Source organism: Onychostruthus taczanowskii, unplaced genomic scaffold (assembly GCF_017590055.1).
Source record: "Onychostruthus taczanowskii isolate IOZ18803 unplaced genomic scaffold, ASM1759005v1 scaffold4, whole genome shotgun sequence".
Lineage (NCBI taxonomy): Eukaryota > Metazoa > Chordata > Aves > Passeriformes > Passeridae > Onychostruthus > Onychostruthus taczanowskii.
In genome coordinates this window covers 8,258,756-8,280,620 of record NW_024501459.1, presented here as the reverse complement: position 1 = coordinate 8,280,620, position 21,865 = coordinate 8,258,756, and the positions used below count along the sequence as shown (strand labels likewise).

Sequence of the window (21,865 nt, the reverse complement as noted above, 5' to 3'; positions counted from 1 at the left end):
GTTACATCACCATACACCTCTCTATTTATTGCCCCTGAAGGGAAGGACTCTTGTATTTAATTTCTTACTGCAATCTATTAACCACTTCCTTCTGCTAGCTCAGAAAAAATCTGTGAGTAAAGCAAAACCAAAATAGCAGTCCTCTCCTAGAGGAGAAAAGCAGATTCACACAGAACTGAGAACAGAAACTCTGCAGAAGACACCAAACAGAGACACAAGTTACCACTGCAGCAACTGGGTTGTAGCACCAACAAGGCAAGCTACTCCTCTGGCATGCAATAAACCAAACTTGTTTTCAGAAACTGTGGGATCACTCCCCAGGTCAGTCTAACTTTTCAGGCTTTAAAATTAATTTAAATCCCATTTAATTAAGTTTTAAATTTACATTAAATTGAATTACATGAAATTCAATTTAATTGGAACCTACTGAGGATTTCCAGATGGTCCCAGGTTGATATTCTGTGAGGTAGAGTTTAACTGTTGGGAGAAACAGAGAGGTTTACTTGTAATACTTTTTCTTCTCTCTTATCTTTCAACCAATACTAATTTCAAAATACTCTACTGATCTGCTCAATCCATACTTTTACACTTGTTACATTAGAGTTTTAAAGAGATCTAACATCTAGATTGGGAACTGAAATACCTGGCCATCATCACCTTGTCACAAATTCTTTCTACACACATCCTGTTCCAAGATGAAGGTAATAAAATATCTGTGTTCATTCAGAGAGGAAAAGATCAGAAATAAAAACCAAAGAGTATTTCAACAAACAACTTGTTCCTCATTCAGAACTTAACCCTTTCTGTGCTTGCTTCATGAACATATTTTCTACCTTTTATTCCCAATTCTTCAAGATCTTACTAATACAATAATTTTAAAACCACACTGTTTATATAAGAGTAATTAATGAAAGACACAGTGCTTTTAAAAACATGGAAGTGAACATTCTTCTAACCCCAAGAAAAACATTACCAACCTTTTCTATCCTGACATTAAAGGTTAAACAACTCAATTCCTGGAATTCCATGAATCTTACTGGTACACACCCAGGCAGAATTTGTAAATTACGGGGAGCAGAGGAAGCCACTGTCATTTAGATGATTTTTTCAATTTTATTTTTGATTTAGAAAAGCGGTATTTGTACTCTCATTGTGATTCTGGAATTTATTAGAGAAGAATAAACTGCACTCAAATACAAGTTACCGGGGGACAGGCTGCCGGGCAGCACAAAGCAGTACTCCAGAAGTGGAAAATGGTCTGACAGCAGCAGCAGCACTGGATGCCACTACTCACTGAAATGAGCCAGTGGTGCTGGACAGTTTTGAAAGAGCTACTGTAAAAAAAGAAAAGTTTTTTGTTTGTTTGTTTGGTTTTTTTTTTGTTTTGTTTTGTTTTGTTTTGTTTCTTGTTGTTTGGTTTCATCATTTACAGCAACCATAAGGTGAGTTTTCCACCAAAAATATGGGGACCAGGCCATTATGCAGTAGCTCTGTTTTTGGAATTTGTTGTGGTATGACACATCATTAATTTTCCGGAGATGGTTTATATCATTCCACATTACTTAAAATACCTTTCAAAGGAGGAGGAAACCGGTATCTTAAACTAGTGACTTTAAAATGAAACTTTCAGAACACATTAAATCTCCCATGGATCACACACAGACTGAAACAACTCTTACATCTTTAAGAAGCACTGAATAAGAAAAGAAGTACTAATATCACATCTTTATGCCAAATAGTAAGTAATAGAGAAGACAAGCTTAATATGGCACTTCTACCTTCCTAGAAATACTCCTTTTCTCAAACAGCACTGTTTCTGAAGGCTGCAAACTATTTTCAGAGAATACATCCAGCTATATAGTAGCTTTTTCGACAAAAGAAACTTCAGACCTCACACAGTGTTATATGTGAAATGAAATCAAATCCATCTTTCCTCCTAAGTGAATTTTAGAAAGACTGCATTTTTTCCCCTGAGAGAATTCTATTTCTCCCCATCTTTAAAAAAGAAGAATGCACAAGCAAACAAAAAGACAATTAAACATTCAATCTCCCCTGCTCCTTGCCAGATGTTCTTAGAAAGAGCTTTTGAACACACTGCAAAAACTCTGGCAGCTAAGCTATGACTAAAGTTTTGTTTCTTTAACCCATACCCATACAGCAAGGGGGGAAATAAGCAAGGCAAAGCCAGCAATCACTTTTACTCCTCTCTGCAGTTCACACCTGACAGAAAAATAGCTTACAGCCCACAGTGGAACTGTGTTGTTCAAAAGAACAGGGAGGGGATTTATTGCAAAATGTACCAGTAGTTTTCAGTAAATAATATACCTATGAAGATTGCCCTCAAGTAGCTAAAACTTAGAAGACTGTTCTACTTCTGTTTTATTACCTTCCGACTGCTCCTTTCATCTTCATCTTCAGATGGATCTAACTGGTGTTTTGGGTTATCCATCTGAAGAAATGCTCTGACATCTGGGCTAGAAACACAGTTAACTTCATTAGCACACCAATAATCTGCATGATTTTCAGCCATAAACAAAGAGCATAGGACTGAACAGCAGTATACAGAGGAGTTACTTATCACAAAGTTTTATATTTAAGTTCTGGTAATTAAGAACTGTGTACAAGCAATACTTTATTTTACAGCAACATAATTCAACAGCCAAGTGTGTTATACAGCACAAACTTTTCACTTGCAAAAACCTGACATGTTAAAGTATATGTATATGAAGACTTCAGAAGGAAGCCCTGCAGAACTGCATTTAAAGATAATTATCAGAAGAAAGCATGAATTCTAACTGGCTAGCAGCCACCAAAAATCCAACTTTCTTCCCAAAAATGGAAGAGTTAAAATTTTTGTTTTCTAAAATTAATTGAATTGTCCAATACAATAGGGAATAAAATACATCATCTGTATGCGAAGAGAAGACACGTGTTCCAAGAGATACACAGCAGTAATGTTCCTCTCCCCATTCACTTTAAAGCAGAAGATAAGTGATCTTGTAATCAGAATTCCTTCTGATTACAAGACACTATCAAAAGAGTGTTAATAAATCCTTTCATTCAGCTGCAGGACACAAATGCTTCAGGAATTAGCAACAGGCTTCCCACAGTACCTAAGGAGATGCATTTTATCTTCAACAGCAGTTTCAAGCTCTGTCTTGGTGGGGCTGGGGAAAAAGGACTGAGAGAAAGGTGGGAAAGTAAGAGAATTCCAAGAATTTCTTCTTACAGGAAGAAAGGCTTGTCCAACAGATCAAAAGAATGTAACATCTTTCTGAACCACAGCACAGTGCAAGTAAAGGATAATGTAATACAAATGAGGAAAAATGAATTCCTAAAAAGATGGGTATTGTCTATATCCTGTATAAACCACTTCAAGAGATGATCTGAATCAGTTCCTTCAGTTCACTAAAAGGCTTTCCTACATTTCAGAGACAAAGTTGTTTGAGAAGGACTCAGGGCAGTCACTGATAGGAAACTTGACAAGAGCCATTCAGTACAAGAAAAGCACTAGCTTACTGTGGAGCTGCTCTTTTAATCTGTCCCTAGAATATATAAAATAGGGTAATTTTAAGTAAGAAACAAATGTACTCCCTATTTTCAATCCATTCACCTTCCACATCTCTGACCAGTGAGGATCAGAAGTAAGAGATGAGCTGTTTCTGACACTTCTCCAGCTCCTGTAATTTCCTGTCAGCACTACTGAGCCTACCTCATATCCTAGGCTATCTGAGATTCCCAGTCTTCATCACTTACATTCTGTATTCCTAAGTCCTATTTGAAATACATTTCAGTTACCTTCAGCCTTTCAGGTTTAAAGCACAGCAACAATACTGTTCACATAATTTCCCACCATTATTTCAGTTTAATACTTCCCATTTTATATGAACTCCAAATTCTGATCTATTTCAGCATCTGTCTTGTATCCTGAGGCCAGGAAGACAAAAATCACAGTGGTTTGAATATTGTAGTAATACTGCTTAATGATGCAACAATTTAAGTTTCAGAACGTTTGGATATCATAAAATCAAGAATAAAAAGTTATGGTTAATGCTTTTCACTAGACAGAAAAAAAGAAACAGAACTTAATTACTTTCAGCATTATTTATTCTGGACAACTGGCTGATTAAACAGAGCATGTTGTAATACATTTCAAATAGTTACTATAGTAACTTTGTTCATGACTGAATTCACAGCAGGAAAAACATAAAAATATCAATTCACAGGAAAAGGCTGCTGTACAGTTGCAGGGTATCCCACACTCCACAATCACCAGGATCGTAACTGACTGATGTTACACTGTTCACATTTGCAATTTTAAAAGCACTGCAAAGAACTACTGACTAAAAATAAAAAGTTTTATGTACCAATTTCTTAGGCAAGATTGCAGCATGTTATGCAAAATGCTCTACAGATTGATATGACTTCTATGCTGTATTAACTCACATGGATTAACTCAATGTATTTAAGAATACACGGAAACTATTCCTAAAATAACCTCACCTATGAAATTAAAAGGGTTGAGAAAACCACTTAAAAAGGGATACTCAGTATACATTGTACATATACTACCAGCAAAAGTTGGGTTTGTCTGTATTTTTATGATTGACTGAATAAATTTATTTTGTGGATTATCTCTGAAATACACAAAAGAGTGTCAAGCTCTGCTTAATACTGTTGCTTATGTAATAGTCATTCTGCATTAGTCTTTCTGCAAAAAACAATATAATAGCACATAAAAATTTTGGATGCACAGAGAAATATGAACAAACCCAAAAGGTCACACAAATTTTGAATCAAAATGGTAAAATTAATAGCCAGTGACAGAAACTTAACATTTAAGACACGCTTTATTTAAATAATAGTGTCCAGCTCCTCCCTCTTCTTACCACATTTTCTTAAAAAGTAAACCACTAATAGCTTTCTTACAGAAAGCAAAGGTTCAAAAAGCCCTAATACAGTAAAGCACAGTAACACTTTAAAAGAGGACAATAATATAGTGCAAGGTTTGCTTTCCCCAGCATGAACTGCAAGATTCTACAATTCAGGGGTTTCACATTCACTTTTATATTCATCAGATTTTGAAATCAGAAAAACCTGTGACTGATTTTCTTCTAAGGAACACATTCAAACCCTGCCTCTCACTTAGAGAATGGATAACTCATTTCCCTGCAGGTTGCAGAGTATTGTCATCCTTGAATTCTTCAAGTGTTATGCAAATGTTCTCATTCTCATTAAGGAGCTACTTTGGACTATTTAAAAATAACTGCATTACATCTTTAATGCATCCTCTATTATACAGTTTTTCAAACAGGTTTTCTTTGGACATGTTCTGACAGACAGCCATTAAATGCATTAATACTTCAGTGAAGGCCTACATCTGAGGGGGCGAGCAGCCCACTTTCAGGAGTTGTGTGGTGTTTTAGGGAGGCTCACAGGAACAAAGTCCCCGCTCCTATTAAGGACAGCAGTCAGCAAGAGGGACACATTATCAGACCTTTATCCCTTCTGCCCTATCTACCCCTATCTTTTCTTGGAATACCTGCATTCTACCTGTGAGAGCAAGCTGTTTATCACAGTAAGGTTGCTGGGGAAATGCAGCTTGAAGCTCGTCCACCTAACTCACAATTTGGACTAAGCCAGTGATCTCATCCTCTATTCCACTTGACAGTGACTGCAGGAAAAACTGTCACAGGGTCTCTCTCTAAGCACTCCAATACACCTTAGGTTCTTCTTGGATTTTTCATTGAGCAAAAAGGTCTGGCTTTGATACAATAGTCAAGAAATGTGCCAGACTCAAGAAAAAACATCCACTTTTGGAAATGGAAAATAAGAACACAGTGCTGCATGCTTCAAATAATAATGTAAATATTACCATCTTGGACACACTGAATCTGACAGTTGTGCTTTTCACTTCAGATGTTCAGGTGCCTTACCTTGAATCATCCTTAAGCTTTTATTGAAACAATTCTCCTACGCAGGACTTAAAATATATGACATGCTGATATTGGTTTTAATGCTTAAAAGATGCAGTGGAAAGTGGATTTCTTCCAAATGGTTCTGTGAGAATACACAACCCACTAAGTCTTCCTTGCACATCACTAACTTTACATAAGTTTTTTGACCTAGTTTCAAATTTAATTAGCACATCAAAGCAAAACTAAGAAAGTAAGGATGGACTATCTCTGAAGACTCAGTCACCAGATATCCCTTGAGTAGCTTCCATCAGATTTTACAAAAAATTCCAAGCACCAAGATCAAAGATTTGGTATTTTTTCTATAACAACATTCACTGGCACAACAGAAAAGGTGACAGATTACATAATTATTAATATGATTTGTTGCAATGCAACACTGCAAAAAGGAAAAGCTAACTTCAGAAAAACAATCACTTTGCCGTGATTAAAAGAGAAACAACACAGAAATTACAACACAATTAAATGCTTTTGCACTAAACTGTGGATTAAATGCCTTTTCCCCTGCTTAATTCAATATTTCTTTAAGGGTGGGGTATAGGAGAACAGAGGAGAACAGATTGTCTTGTAAGACAAACTTTGGTCTACATTTATTGTTTTTATTGTAGAACTCTGTTTAATAAGCTTATTATTGAACACACTTTCATCAGCACCAAACACTATCAGGCCTATGTCTTAACCCTGGTTTAAGTCAGTTTAAAGGATCAGGAAAGCTAAGTGCCATATTAAAGAACATTGGTTTTTCTACAGTTACATTCCAACACAAAACAATTTTAAAAGCCCACAAAAATTTAAGGAGGCAGGTAGATTTGAGGTTTGATGAATTTTTTTTTTTTTTAAGCACACCACTTTATGCTGTCCAAAGCAAAAAAAAAAAAAAAAGCACAATTTTACCTCTGGAGAACAAATATTGTATGTTTTGAAAAAAAAATATTTGGTAATTGGATATGCTGAGAACCAGAGGAGGAAATTGGCCTAAATAAACCAGTATCCTTTCCCAATGAAACGAAATAGATTGGTTTTCAGAAATTTGTTATATTAAAGTGTTTTTTATTACTTCCCAAAGAATAGTGCCATGAACACAAATCTCATAGTATTTGTTCTGGTGGAAATGTATCCTTCCGTAAAGACTTTGTTACTAATTTTTTTTTCACTCATCAAAAGAAGTATATATAAAATGCTCCTATTTTTATTTTTCTAGAAAGGGAAGGAAGTATTTCTTATATTTCAGGTTGATAGGACATTAAATAATTCATTTGTTGTGAAAAATCTGACTGCATGCTGCGAACTGCAGCGATATTCTGTTAAGAGTTACTTTTTTCCTCTGGGAAATGGGCAATTTCACAGGCTGTACAAATAGGCTAATTAAACAAAACATTTTCATTAAAGACATTTACTCAACACTAAAGGTAAGCATAGAGCTTTACCGTTTTACCAGTTCAAGCAACCTAGAAAGCTGCATGGATTTAGTTGAAACTGATTACAGCTTTGGACTGAAAGAAGGTGCCTGTTTGCCCTGCAGTGAGCTCACAAAGTGCTGCTCTCCAGATTTAACTGGAGCTGACTCTGTCCTAACACCACCTCCCATTCGCCACTGGTAGTGGTGAACACACCTGCAGTTCTGCAGGGAAGAGTTTAGGTACAAACTTATCCATCATTTCCTTTAGGCAGCTCAGCTTGGTTATCCCAAACCATCTCAGCAAGCCAATGAAGCCACTTGGTTACCGTGCTTTAAAGAAGTTCTGGAGCACACATGAACTGCTCTTAACAAAAAAAGGATGCAGGCAGTGACTGACTGCCAGCCACACAGCAGCAAGTGACAGCAGGGCCCTCAAACAGTACAGCCACTGGCAAAACAAACACCTGCCCAGCACAGCAACAGTTTACTCTGCACCCCTGGAATAAAGATCAGTTAATTGCCTGCAAATTGATTTGTAGGTTGGTTTTCAGAAAACAAAAACACTTCTATACTCTTCAGTCTGTAGATTTTTCTTGAATGGATGGCCATATAAAGTTGGTTTTTTTTCTACTGAAGAGCTCTGAACAGGTAAAATACATTTTCTGGTTAAATACCTAATTTGCAATTTTGTATTTAACATATCTTTTCATCTCATGTCTTTTCAACAGCCCTTATAAAACAGAAATGAAACTACTTACTGGTTGCATAGCTCTGGCTGTCTAACTAAATTTTGAATGAATTCATTCAGTCCTGCTCTTCTCTGTTTAATAAAATCTGGAAAAAACAGATTTATTAGAATCATCAGTCAGCTTGTGAAAAAGACTTATTTTCTTATTCAGGTTTTTTAGGATTTAAAACAGTAGTTAAAAGGAGACTGGCCCATGACTGATTTAGAACAAGATTGGCTCTATATATGACAACTGCAAGCTTTAAACATTGAACTGAGCTGAGAGAATAAATTTCAGTGCCTCTGTAACACTACTTAAAAATGTTGAAAGCCAGGTGGATTAGAAGAGCCACCCTGTCCTTCAAGAACAGTGTGTAACCACAGGGGGCTAACCTGCACAACCTTCGCTGCACGGGTGAGCCCCTCAGCACCTGATTCCACAGAAACAAAAACCCCAAGAAGCCACAGGCAAAACCTGACATCAGTTGCACAAGTCAAGTTTTTACATGAACAGTCCCACCAAGCAGCATATTTCCATAATATATGTATGTCAGGGGGAAAATTGCACAATTCATCCTGCCAGCAGGCACTCAGATAAAGCTGAAGTTATCGAAGATAACAAAATAAAATACTTTCCTTTAGATTTTGGACATCATCTCCAACATTAAAAAAAGATAATCCTCAGAATCCCTTCCCTTGTCTAAAGCTTAAGACATGTAGCTATTCTGTAGCAACATGGAAAGACACAGAAAGGATTTAGATTAGAAATAGAGTTCTAACAAAATAAAGCATAAAATGGAACAATCCTATCTTTCATTACTTGTATCAACAATGATTTGTATGGAAGAAGGAATATTTAATTCTAGCACAAACTTTTAAAGCATTTCAATGACTGTCATATTCAGATTACTGGCAATTATTAAAATTTTTAATTAAAATTAAATTCTAATTAACAGCTGTACCTGCAATACTAAGAAAAATGTCCGTATTGCTTCAGGGATATAATCCCTGAACCCTTCCTAGGGTATTTAATAATCCCAAATTACTGACATCTAACAGAAAGGTAAATTTGCATACAGATATTATATTATGGGAGTGAACAACATCAGCAGTTTCAGTGTGGCAGATGGACAGTGTCATCAGTCACTCTAAGCCTACAGGGCTATCCATGCTGGTGAACATAAAACACCTGTAACATCTGAAATTTTCAGGTTCTATATTGTGGCTGGTTTCTGTTCCTTTTTTTTCGAGTTAAAACAAGATTAATTTTAGAATAACTTAAGTGCCAATAAAATTGGAGCATTTAAATGGCAATTTAAATGACAGTATTTTTGGCAGTTTTGGGTAAAAGGATGTAAAAGTCTCACTCTGCTGCATTTCCATGCAATAGTACAATGCTGCATACCCATGGATAGATTATAGAAGTAAAATATCTTTTCAGCACTTGTAAAATATGTAGCTTGTTTCAGGAGCCAGCAGAAACATTACATCAAAGCTTCACTAAATCAGTGTTAAGAAAAAGAATTATTTACGTAAGCATCATGGCTCCATCTCCACCCTGCCTCCCAGCAAGAAACATCTTGAGAACTATTTGGTTTCTCATGCTTCAAGGATTTCAGTGTAGTTCACGGAAATTTAAAACAAGTTTGAGGGCTTTGTTTTACATATATGATTTTAATAAAGTTTTAGTTGAGGTTTTTTTCCCTGTTAAAACTCCAGTTTCCTAAATTTGGCTCCAAGAAATCCACCTGCATATTTGCCTGTACGGCAAACCAGACTGCATGGCATTCTCTGGTCTTCAGCCAGCTCTGAGAATCCCAAGGTCAGAGAAAAGGAACCAGAACTAAACAAAAAGTCCCTGTAGACAAAATACATGTAGAACTTTTGGCAATTGTTTACATCTTTATCAGAAGAGAACATCAGAGCTTGGATACTTGTATTTGATTATTCTAATGAAAAATAAAACAGTATTTCACATCAGGATCCAGATGATTAACTGCAACTGCCAAAAACTAGGTTTGTTTGTCAGAACTTTAAAAAACCCAAACATACACATCCTAAGAGTTCAACAGCTTTGGATCGGTTTGTTCCTCAGCAAGGAGAAAATGAACAATTGAAACAGGTGCAGGAGGAGATGAAACTGCAGCCTGACCACATCAGCAAGCCAGGGGAGGGCGAGAGGGGTCCAAGAGCAGCAGGAAAAGCCTGAAGTAAAAATGGCTTGAATGAATAGTACAAACACACAAAGCAGTGGCCTGGCCTTCCCATTTGCCTTTTTATTAATTAATCCGTGGTGCCACCCAGGTTACTTCAAGGGAATTTTCAAGTGACTTCCATTAGCATTTCACAGTGTACACAGCAAGCTAAACGGCCACCCATCACTGGTAAGCGGAGCACAACACGTTCACATCGGACACGCTTCCTGTTGCTGTTCCACTTACAGAAGAAGTTCCTTTTCACCAGAACTGTACAAGGAAGCACATTCAGATACAGAGAGGTCACAAGTCCTCAAAGATAAATCCTTGAGTTATTTCATTTTTCAGAGATGGCTGTGAGGCATGTAACACAAAGAAAGTTCAAAATGGACTACGCATAATGCTTAGGAAGAGTTTGGGGTTTGCTTTTGTAGGAGAGAGATCCCATCTCCCATGTGACAGTTCAGAATGAGAATCCTGAATATGGGAGGGCTGGGAGGAGCTACAGCCTTCAGTGCAAGAGAGGCACTGGGCGACCAAGCAATGCTTCGTTCACTATCACAAGGTAAAACACCTACCCACGCTAGTTCCTGCTCTTGACTGAAGCATGACTAAACTTTGGTTTAGTCACTGTTTTGAGGACCGCTGCAAAACTCGTATAAGACAGCTTCTTGTAGGCTGGAATAGATCAATTTTCATATAAAGAAACTGACAAAATGAAAAACAAGATGATGACATACCAGGATCAAAATTATCTCCAAATATTCTTTTAGCTGGAATCTTCAGGTTCATGGTGGGAAATTGCTTCTTTAGCTGAAAACAAAACACATAAAATTGGATTGTGCTTAGACATTAAAGTACCTAGAAATAATTGCATTTTGTTTGTTTTCTGATGAACAGTTTGAACACCTGATTATTAGTAATTCAGCTCCGCTATGCCATTTCCTCTGCTCATACCATGGGGGAAAAAAACATACCCAGAACAATCTGTACTCATTTAGTTTGCAATAGACATATAAATTCAAAGGCCATCTCAACTTCATTTTACAGACTACTTGAGCAACAGTGCAAAATTATTTGCCCCAGGTTATAAAACCAAATTTCAGTGTTGTTTTTCTTTTTCTTCCTTCCTCCACCAATTCTTTATCTCTTTGAGTTTGTTTTCCTTTTATTTGCTTGCTTGCACAGGACTGTATGCATGAGGATGGGATACAGGGGATACAGGCATCTGGGTTTTGTCCAAATTACATTCTTTAAGCTTTAGAAATCACAGGTGGTCTACCCCTACATCAAAATTATAAGCAGATGAACTGTCTATTTTAGGATCCCGCACTTGATAATTTAATTATTATTACACTTGATGAACTGACCAGAAGATCGTACACAACAACAGTGAATAATCTATTTTTAAAAAATTCCAAACCTGGCACTCACCAAGCCTCGACAACATTTATTTCCCCTTCAAGTGCTCCAGAAGAGCAATCTTAGTCTCATCCCTTTTAAGAGAGCAGTTTTCTAATACATTAGCTGGCAATTCTTCCCTTAGCAACGCCAGTATTTCTTTCAGTTAGCAGCACAAGTTCTTTTTGGTGTATATACTGTATGAATTTCTGAACAGAAACTGGAGTCAACGTCCTCCTGGTTATGCCTCCCCAGGACCTCATCTCTGCCCATGTTAGAGAGACCAGGGCTGAACAAACTTCAGCAGGGCAAGGCCAATTCTAATTGCAAGAGAACGTGGCAAAGGAACAGGATCACCAACACTCCCTCTGAAAGGAGGATTTTCTGTTTTCACATCCCTTACAGGTTTATTCCTGCAAGATGCAGGCAAAGCACAGCATGGGGTATCCAGGGGCATTTCAGCTCAGACATTTCCAAGCTCACAGCTCGTGTCTGAAGACCACTGCCACATGCAAATCCATGCACAGGGAGGCAGAAGAGAGAAGGCTTGACTGCTTTCCAGAGAGACAGTGGAAGGGAAGGCACAAATAAGCAGCTGGTAATATTTTAGTATGGGAATCAGAAGGGAATTATTTCCTCTTTTGTTAAAGCAAAAATTATGGTCTCTAAACATGAAGAACTGGAGGAAAGTATGGACACAGCACACAAAACTCATACTCACATCTGAACAAGTATTTACTCCACTTGCCCACTACGTAAAAACAGCAAAACCCTCTTCTAGCAACAAACCCAAGAAATCCATACTCAGTTGCTGAAGTGGGCTATTATTTTGGAACACTGACCACATTTTTTTGCACAAAAAATCACGCCTGCTGTGAAACTGCAGGTATGAACTGCCACCAACGACTGACTACAAAGTTTCTACTAAGAAACAAGGATTTGTTCATTGCTTTCAGTACTTCAAAGAAAAACACATGCTCAGGAGGAACATATCTATCTAGATGTTTTGCAGGGTTTTTTCCCATGAACAAAAGCACATGTTTTGACAACAACTAAGCTGGAAGATTCATTAAGCTATGATCCCAAGGAACTATAAAAACCGTGACAAATAAGTGGATTTTGAGCCTGAAATTCAAACAAACTGAAGTTTAAAAAACCCACTCCATCATCTTCTTTAATTAGACTCCTATGGTTGTTAAATGTTGACTCAAACTCCTCAAGAGAGGATTAACTCAAACCACAACACTGCAAGCATTACTCTGCTGGTCTGGCATGATTTCATAGCTTGCTTTTTGCTTACCGTATTGTAGAGTTTATCAAACTCCGCATACCGTCGAAAGACAAACCACTCATTTCTGCCAACAGAGACCAACACTTTGTAAACCTGTAGGAACAAGGACAGTGTTATTGCCCACAAAGCTTAGTAAAACTTCTCAGGTTTAATCTCTTGGTGAAAGTAAGGGCAGGTTGTTAAATTTATTGTTTAAGTGCACTTATTGAACCATGTATTTCTTATAGCTAAGTCACACAGACATCAACAGAAATGATTAAAAGAACACCTGAAAGAATCTGGTACTTTGCAGAAAATTTTTTAAATAACAGGTAAGTGAAAACTAACACCACAATTGATTTAGAGGAGTTTCATAAATCAGTTAATATCCAAAAAGAACACCTGGCCATCAGATAGTAGTCTATTAAAATTTAATATGAAATTTGTTAACAACTCAATAATCCATAATAAAGACAAATATTAAAGAAGCAAAGCATTTAAAAACACTGAAGACTGCCTTCACCAAAACCTAAAGAGAAAGTACATATGGAAGGTATGAAGATAACTGTTCATTTGACACCCTGAATACAGAAGAATCCTGGCTGATAGCACAATTGTTCAGGGAGGAGGAAGTGGTGCTGTGGCAGAAATACAGCCTATAGAACATAACACACTACCATGAAGGGAGCTATAGCTGGAACCTGCTGCACACTTCAGGCCTTTCAAATGCCACGTTACAGAGGACTTCAGCAACTAGACAGATTGTCAGTCCCTGGATTCATAAACCTGGTTGGCAGCTGTGTGTCCAGCAGGCTTCTCCTGTCTCTCTGGCAATTAGCTGTCTTCACTTCTCTACTTTCTTGTACTTCCAGAAGGAGCTCAGCTATTCCTTCCTTCAGGGAAGAGGATGGGCACAGCAAGGAAATGGGTGCAGAGCGCTGCTAATTCCCAATGCAGAGTACCGGACCAATGCCCCAGTCTCCCTTGCCCGGCAACAGCACCCTGGCTCTCTCTCTAACGCCCACAGTGGAAGTGGCAGCCACCACCATGGTTCCTCAGCCTGAGGGCTGCAGCCAGGCTGTGCTAACTGCTCACACAAGCTGTTCTCAGTCCCCAGCCCTGGGGAGCACAGGAAGCTGCATGGAAGCATCCAGCAGAATGCTGATGAGACCTTCTAAGAAAATCCACTTTGCCTCATACTGCTAAGCAAGTGTTAGCATAAAACCTACCCACTCCCCTTCTAGAGCCTCCCTATGCTGTAGGCAGCAAAAGCTTTAGCTGCAAAACTTAAGTACTGCCCTTGTGATCTCTTATACAGCAATCAAACCCTGAAACCAATGTTCAAACACAAAACACCCCTACTCCCCATGACTGCACAGCACATCAATGCCAACACACTTGAGGACCAAGGCAGCTGGGCAGAAGCACAGATAGCAGAGTGCACAGGCAGGCATAACTCAGGATACGAGATGATATCCACCTCCTTGGCAACCGCTAAATTTAAACAGTTTTGTTCTCAGAGTAGCTGTAGAACAATGACACAATCAACATTTTTTACACAAGACAACATAAAAAATCCCTAAGAGCTCATCCAGTTCACACCACTAAGCTCTTGCACACCCCAACCCCAAGGAACAGCTGCAAGTCCAACAGTTATGGACACGCTGAGCAGTAAGAAAACACACAATATGCACTAAGAATCTGGTAAAACCTAAAGCCATGACATGTCAGGGCTGTCTTACTACTCTCAGCTACACCTATGTAATGATCAGAGACGTGCAATGCTTATTTCTAGAAAGGTGGGGGGGAGGAATGTAGACTTGCTTAGATAATAACCTTTTCAAGTCTAATTATTCCTAATCCTAATTTGGTCTTAGAAAACTCCTTAAACATAGATATGATGCATCACACCTCATAGTATGTGGGTAAAAACCACAAAGCTTTGAGAAAAATAAAAAGGCAGAAAAATAAACAGAATTCCTGAAAATAACACCATAAAATGTCTTCCTAGATACAGACAGGACAGGATCCAGCTATTTCTGGATGCAGTAGGATTTCTTCACATAAGAAGTAACTGAAATTAAAAGCCTTCAACTCTGTGGTAGCTCATGCTCCTGGATTAAGTGCTTGATTTTTATTAAACAAAGAAAAATTAAAAGGTAGGCTGTTTTCTAATTTTGACAGAGCAATCATTGAGAAAGTAAGGAAATTATTTATTGTCAACAAACAGAAAAAAACCCAACCCCCAATTTCCACAGGGCTGGGGATTTATATTATACATCACAGGTTTGAGACAAAGTTTTCAGATTTAATCAGACAAACAGCACCCTTGAAAGAGATTTTTTAATAAGCCCGAATATGATCTGGGTGTAAAGGGAGATGAGAACAGGTCAGAAGAGAAAATTAAGCCTCAGACATCAAACAGCATAGGGATAAAAGTGAGAAACCAAAACAAAGCTATTTGTCAAAACAGGCAAAAGAATGACCTAATATGCAGCAAGGACAGAAAGCAATTAATATAGGCTATATATGGTCCAAAACAAGGAAATACTTTACTCCTTTTATGGAGAAAGTGAATGCTGAACCTTCAGAAAAATGAGGGACAGCAAACTGATGTGGATTTACATAGAACCTGGTTGCCATGAATTAAATGGGAGCAAAAGAAGTTCCCTGCCAGAACCAAAAAAAATGCAAACATGTAATCATTTGAAAAAAAAATAAAAAAAAAATTGGTATTAAATATATCAAAAGTATGCAGTATTTAACAAAACCAAATAAAATATTCAATAAAAGGTCATGAAAATGTTCAGGAGGTATGAGAAGTTCACTTTCAGAGACAAAACTGAAAAGCTCACCTAATTATGAGAATGATGCCTGCTCAGAGACATGATTGTTTTTAAAAATGCTTTATCGGAGTGAGGAGAAAAAGTAGAGCTAGCAAAAGCTAAGATGCACACACTTGTCTTGTTTCCATGCCAGCATTAAGTGAGCCATCAAAAGGTTTGAGCTGAAAAAAAGTTTCTATTCAGACCAGTAAGATTCTAGAAGAGTCTCAGAAGCAGCAGTGACACACAGTGAGCAATGGTAAGGTGAAGACTACACAGTCTATACAGTCACCTGAAATCTTTCCTAGCCTTTATCACTCTGACCTTTCTTTTCACCCCAGGTGAAAACCCTTCTTACTGCTCTCTATAGAAATGGCATTAGTGTGACCATCAAAAGAGACAGTTATACCTACCACAAATTTGCTAAGAGCTGCTTCCCCCTGTACCCCTTTCTCACTCCCTGTCAAAGAACTGATGGGATCCTGTCATTACACACAGCCACAGAACAGGGGACACCGTAACAGCACTGACACATGCTGGAATTCACAGTTTCTGCCATGAAGTTTAGTATGACCCTCACTTCTGTTACCAAATCCTAAAATATATGTGATAATATTCGAAAGCTTGGTTGTGAAAGCACTTCTTGTCAAGCTGCTAATTACTCCCTGGCACAGAAAGGAGAAGACAGCAGGACAAAGTGTACCTCTGCACAGCGTAATCTAGGCTGGATTCTTTCCCCCCTCCTCTTTCTGCCTCCCATTTCTGATGTTTCATACTGCTTTTTCAAGGGCACACCCAAAAAAAGTGGCCTTGCACTGCCCAGGCTGTCTCACAGACCTTCAGGTAAAATGACCTCGACACCACAACATCAGTACATGCTCAATGCACCATGCTGGCATATTTTAACTGCAGAACTGCCAGAACTGAGGCAACAAAACAGAACTGTTCTGCTCAATTTTAGACTTTCACAAAGGTTTTCCTGCTCACCTGAGTTCCACATGAATGCAAAGGTTTAAGGAATTAGTAAAGTTCTCTTTTGTTTAAAGTTCCCTTTACTGGCACACTCCTTCCCCCAGCTACATCTTGACACACTTGTAGAATCAAAGAACACTGTTCTTCTCCAAAAAAGGGAAGTGAAGAGGAAAAGGAGACAACATAGCTCCTAGTAAAACATTGTTTTGTTGTATTCTTCAGACAGCAACTCCATATTGTTTCCACAGTGTTTGCATTCCTCATCTGAAGAGTGACTAACTCACTCAATGAAAAAAAATCTTACAGGAAGTTGCACAAGAGCAACGAAACTGTTTGAGCGTTCTAAAGAAGTATTTTGATCTTGTCATTTAGGATTATATAGAAGACAAACAAAAATCCATACCACACTACTTTATTTTTCAGTATGCAATGCAAAGAATTTCCCTCACAATAGGAAGACTTCACAACCAGAAAGTCAAACTAAAAGGTAAAGAAAGAGGGAGAGAAATGACAAGAAGTGGAAATGGGAACAGGATAGGAAAAAACTCATAAGCATTAGAATCAGAAACAGGAAGGAAGACAGAAAAAAGGTTTTGAAAAAATTTAATGGTTTATAATTTTTTTTCATTTTACACAAAAAATTTACAATAGTATAATAGGATATCTGTGAAAGAATGGATGTCAAAACAAACAAACAACGCCCACAAAGAACCAAATTCACACTTTAGCTCTTTACAAAATAGACATTTTCATGAAAAATCATATACAATGCCAAAAATGGTATCAGAATATTTTCCCTCTACTTGGATACTTAAATATTTTATATAAGCAAATGCAGCTATTTTGTGGAAAAATCAGCAGAAATTTGTAAAGGCAAGTTCTTTTTGCAGAAAGCAACACAGGTAAACACTGTAAAATATTCACAACTTTTCACAGTGGACTATGGCCAGTGCTCACAAGAACAAGGAAACTGATTTCCATAAACCTATTGAAAATAATACGAAGCTTAGTAGCAGAAGAAAAGAAAGCAGCACTGCTAGGCACCAATAGCCTATGCCTTTGCTCACAGTGCTTACTCTCTTACATACTTACAGTAAATCTCTTTTTCTTCTCTCTGTGTTCATCAGAGCTGGGAATGCTAACACTTGGGCAGCTCTCTTTGAGATCCATTGTACGTTTCTTGGGACAAATTCGTTACAGGACCCTGCTCTGGGTGCTGCAATCAGGAGGTCTCGTCAACGGTGCTGCTCCAAGATCCGCAGCTTTTCTTGAGAAAATCTGAATTCCATCATGTTATCTTAAAGTGAACAAAGAAGGAAAATTTAAGTACAGGAGCTCTTAACTAACATTGCTGAAAACCTGTGTGACAAGAACTTTTGCTGGCAGGAAATACACATTAATATATAATGCACATATAAAGCCACAATCATGGCTATTTTGTAAACTTTCATGCTTGTAGTTCTTTGTTGTTTCACTGAAATCACTCACATTCTCCGAGGACAGAGTGCATCCAAAAAATCACTGAGCTGTGTAAACATACTGGAAACAGATTTGGGCCCACTACAGAGAATACTCTGTAGGAACAAAGGGCATGAAGAAATAATTGAAGATGACAACCTGGTATCAGACATCTGAGAAATGCCACCAACTTGTACATTCAGACCTATTTCTTTCAATACCAAAGGTTTTCAACTGCATGAGTCTCTACCAGAGGGCACTTCAGGTTTGTCAGAACATGCTGAGTGCATTTTAATGTCACATCAGAGATGAAAGACAACACGAAAAAAACTAATTGTTCATGTGAATTTTAGAGAGGGACACAGGCAGCATCATGTGTCTGTCTGAATATTTACCTTCTCTGCCCCTCCTTCCCCTTACCAGGCGTATTTTGTGTTTGGCAGAACACAGGGTGTAAGGTCACCCTTTCCCTTCAGTGCAACAGTTAAGTTTCCTTGCAGAAGGTGAGAAGGGCACAACACAAGAGATTGAGAATAAAGCCATCAAAAAGGCAGAAAGCTTAGTGCCAACTAGATGCCTCTTCACTCATGGAAGGACAGCATTGTCCACACCTGCCCTGCGAACAAGCACATTATTTACCGGGCCCCACTGATAACAACAGGAGCTTCAGCAGTACTTAGGAGCAGCCAAAATTAATGCTGCATACACTTCTGTTTGGGCCTGCACAGCATAGCCATTCGAGCTGCTTCACTGAATGCAGCACAGCTGTAGAACAAGATGTGTCTGATCAACTCACAAACATGAGAAAAGTGGCTAAGAAAGAGGGAGACCTCAGTTCACTTCAAAATAGCCAGAGGAAAAAGGAGTGCCCAGTTGAACACTAACTCCCTATTTTCTTAAAACAGGGAAGTATAAAAGTCAACTCTATATTTCATATCATAAATTTCCAAAAAATACAAACTAATCCCATGTAATTCTGCTATTAGAGAGACACCCATATTTATGTTGGCGCAAAGGCCAAAGCTCCTGGAATCCAGTGAAAAGATTTGTTCTTGATACCCAACTAGTCTCAGTCAGTCAACTCACTATTTTTCTTCCTCTCAAAAGCCAGATCATCAAACTTCATGTTGTAATTTCTCTTTCTGCCATTTAAAATTAAGTTAATTTTCAAAGATCTATCTGATGACTTGAACAAAAAGGCATGTTTACAACCACTATAATCACAGCTAAGTGACAGATCATCCATACTGCAAGGTATTTAGAAAATTATTTTTAGCTACAACTGCATTTACCTTAATTTGATTGTTCCCTACTTCACCAATTAGGTAATTACAGTGTTGAGCAGGGTTAAGCTTCTCCCCCACCCTTATTTGACTAGAACACAGTTCATTCAACATAGTTACACAGACCATGGTTTTTCTTTTCCTTTGGAAAACTGCTGTTAAAAGCTTTGTTAAAAGGCACACCTTCCATAATTTTATACCAGCATGAGATTGAGTGTTTTCCCAGTGCCACACACTAAAACAGAGATGTAAAGGTTAACTGAGCTCTTCCCCATCATAAGAGGTCCACTAAAACAGTCAACAGGCACCACTTCCAGTAAGTGTTTCACTAAGCTTAGACTTTACTAAGCACTTGTGTCAATCTTTATCTACTTCAGGTGCAGTATCAGGAACTGAGCATAAGCCCCTGTGTTTTATCTGTCCTACTGCTCATCACAGAAAAACAAGTAAAGCTTTAAAATGGATTAGGTGTTCCCTGATTAATATCACTCACTGTCCTTCTCCTCTTGTAAATCAACGTTTGTTACAACGGTTTCCAAGATGCCTGTACTCATTTTCACAATACAGGCTGTATATCTCTTATCCCTTCAGTTTCTTATTTTTAGTGTCAGAGTTTTAAATGGCAGTACAGGAGCCTTATGGATTAAAAGCTGTAGTCTTGGAAGACAGAGCTTTATTTCATATCTGAAGTTGAAAGATCTCTGAAAAACAAAAGGAGGAAGTGTCAACCAGATTAATTCAGGAAGAGTTTATTCATCTTACTGGGGAGATGAAGAATAAATCATCTGAGAAACCAAAACTGTAATGTTCACATTTCGTTCTTTAAGCTGCCTGGAAGATCACTGGCTGTGATTATTTTCTTTCCCTGAGGCATCTCCTCTGAGCCGTGCCTGGGTCACCAACACTAAGCTGAACTGACAAACTTGGAAGAACTGCATTTTCACTTTGCCACTAAGCTCCAGCGGATCAGAGCTTTCTTTCAATTTCTATTTGCCTCGAGCATATCAGCTCTTGAGAACTTCTTACATCTGAACTGTAGGTCTGACTACAGAAATAGGGACAGACTTGCCTTAATCTTTACCATGCTGCAGTCAGGAGCAGAGCTGTAGTTTAAATAGCAGGTGAAATCACTAATGCTGTGATAACTACATGAAGTAATAATGGAGAGAAAACAGTAGAGGCATTTTTATCCACAGCCTCAAAAGCAGAAACTGCAGCATTTTGAAGGATACCAGATATGAGTGAGTTTAACACTGTCAGCAGAGAAGTCTGTACCTCTGGTTACAGCATTTCTGGAACTAAAAACAAGCAGCCCCTTGGCTCAACTTTGATAACAGACCAAAGAGGAAGGGAATTTCAGAAAACCACATATCAAAGTAAGTCTCCTCAAATCAAACTTGACCATCAGTGAAAGATGTAGACAATGTAGATAACCTGCAAGACAGATTTATGCTGAAACCAGTATTGTCCAGAAACAGCTAAAACTTAAACAGGCTTATGGAGGCCTGGAAGAGAAGAAAGCACAGAAAAAGTTAGAGTAGATCAGAAGTCACCAGTCCTCCTGGCACAGTTTCAAGCCTATCGACAGTTACACTGTCCATTCTCTCCATGGGGGCTGTCCAGAAGCCAGCAGTATTTTCACTGTTTCCTGCAGGAAGCCACAACAACATCAATTTTCAGGCTGACCCTTGCCTGCAGTAAAGCAAGAGCATGGCAATAGCAGAACCCTGACACCACGAGAGCATACAAAAATGCACTACACCCACAAATTAATGCCTGACTATAAAATCTTCAGTGCAGCTTCCTCATAGCTGCATGCAACAGGTAAATATGACATAGTTTAGCATATGTGGCATTCTTTTACACTCTTCTACATAAGCAAACTGTATTATAAAATGTTTCTGAAGTTTAATCAGACTATTTTATTCTGGACTGAAACGTTTTCTCTTCTTTTTAAAATGATAATGGCCGAAAGATGGTATCACTGTATAATCAAAAGATCCTTTTTCTGGGTGCTTATGCTTCAACCTCTGCCTAGAATGTCCAAGGCTAGATCAGGTAGTTGTGCACTTACCTGGTGCCTCTCCAGCTGCTGCCACATTGCCTTAAATACCTCCAAGGCCAGGACAAATCACACTCACTCTTTGAGTAAGACAAGGGAAGCAGAGACAAGAACTGACAAAACCCCCCAAAGACTCTCCCTGCAAGCACGTTTGGAGGCGCCACCAGGATCCATACCCATCGGAACAGCGTATAGGCACTTCCCTATACACTAATAATCTGCCCTGAAGGACTTAGTTTGGGACTGAACCATCATTAAACCAGCTGCTGAAAATCTCACCTGTGATTCCAACTACAGA

General features: G+C 38.3%; 1 protein-coding gene across 5 annotated transcripts in view; it reads right to left on the bottom strand.

Annotated features, from left to right (window-relative positions):
• The window catches only part of LOC121340094 (serine/threonine-protein kinase Sgk3), a 55,419-nt gene that overhangs the window by 7,977 nt on the left and 25,577 nt on the right, over nucleotides 1–21,865 (bottom strand). For 3 of the 5 annotated variants that reach the window (XM_041412517.1, XM_041412515.1, XM_041412516.1), the window contains 6 exons: nucleotides 17,857–18,061; nucleotides 12,998–13,081; nucleotides 11,037–11,109; nucleotides 8,133–8,208; nucleotides 2,387–2,474; nucleotides 428–477 (listed from right to left, as the gene is read on the bottom strand). In XM_041412517.1, coding sequence (XP_041268451.1) covers nucleotides 428–477; nucleotides 2,387–2,474; nucleotides 8,133–8,208; nucleotides 11,037–11,109; nucleotides 12,998–13,081; nucleotides 17,857–17,934 — 449 coding nt within the window. In that variant the 5' untranslated portion in view covers nucleotides 17,935–18,061. Of the gene's footprint in view, nucleotides 1–427; nucleotides 478–2,386; nucleotides 2,475–8,132; nucleotides 8,209–11,036; nucleotides 11,110–12,997; nucleotides 13,082–17,856; nucleotides 18,062–21,865 lie in introns of those variants that run through there. The other 2 variants (XM_041412518.1, XM_041412519.1) reach the window with 2 other exon arrangements.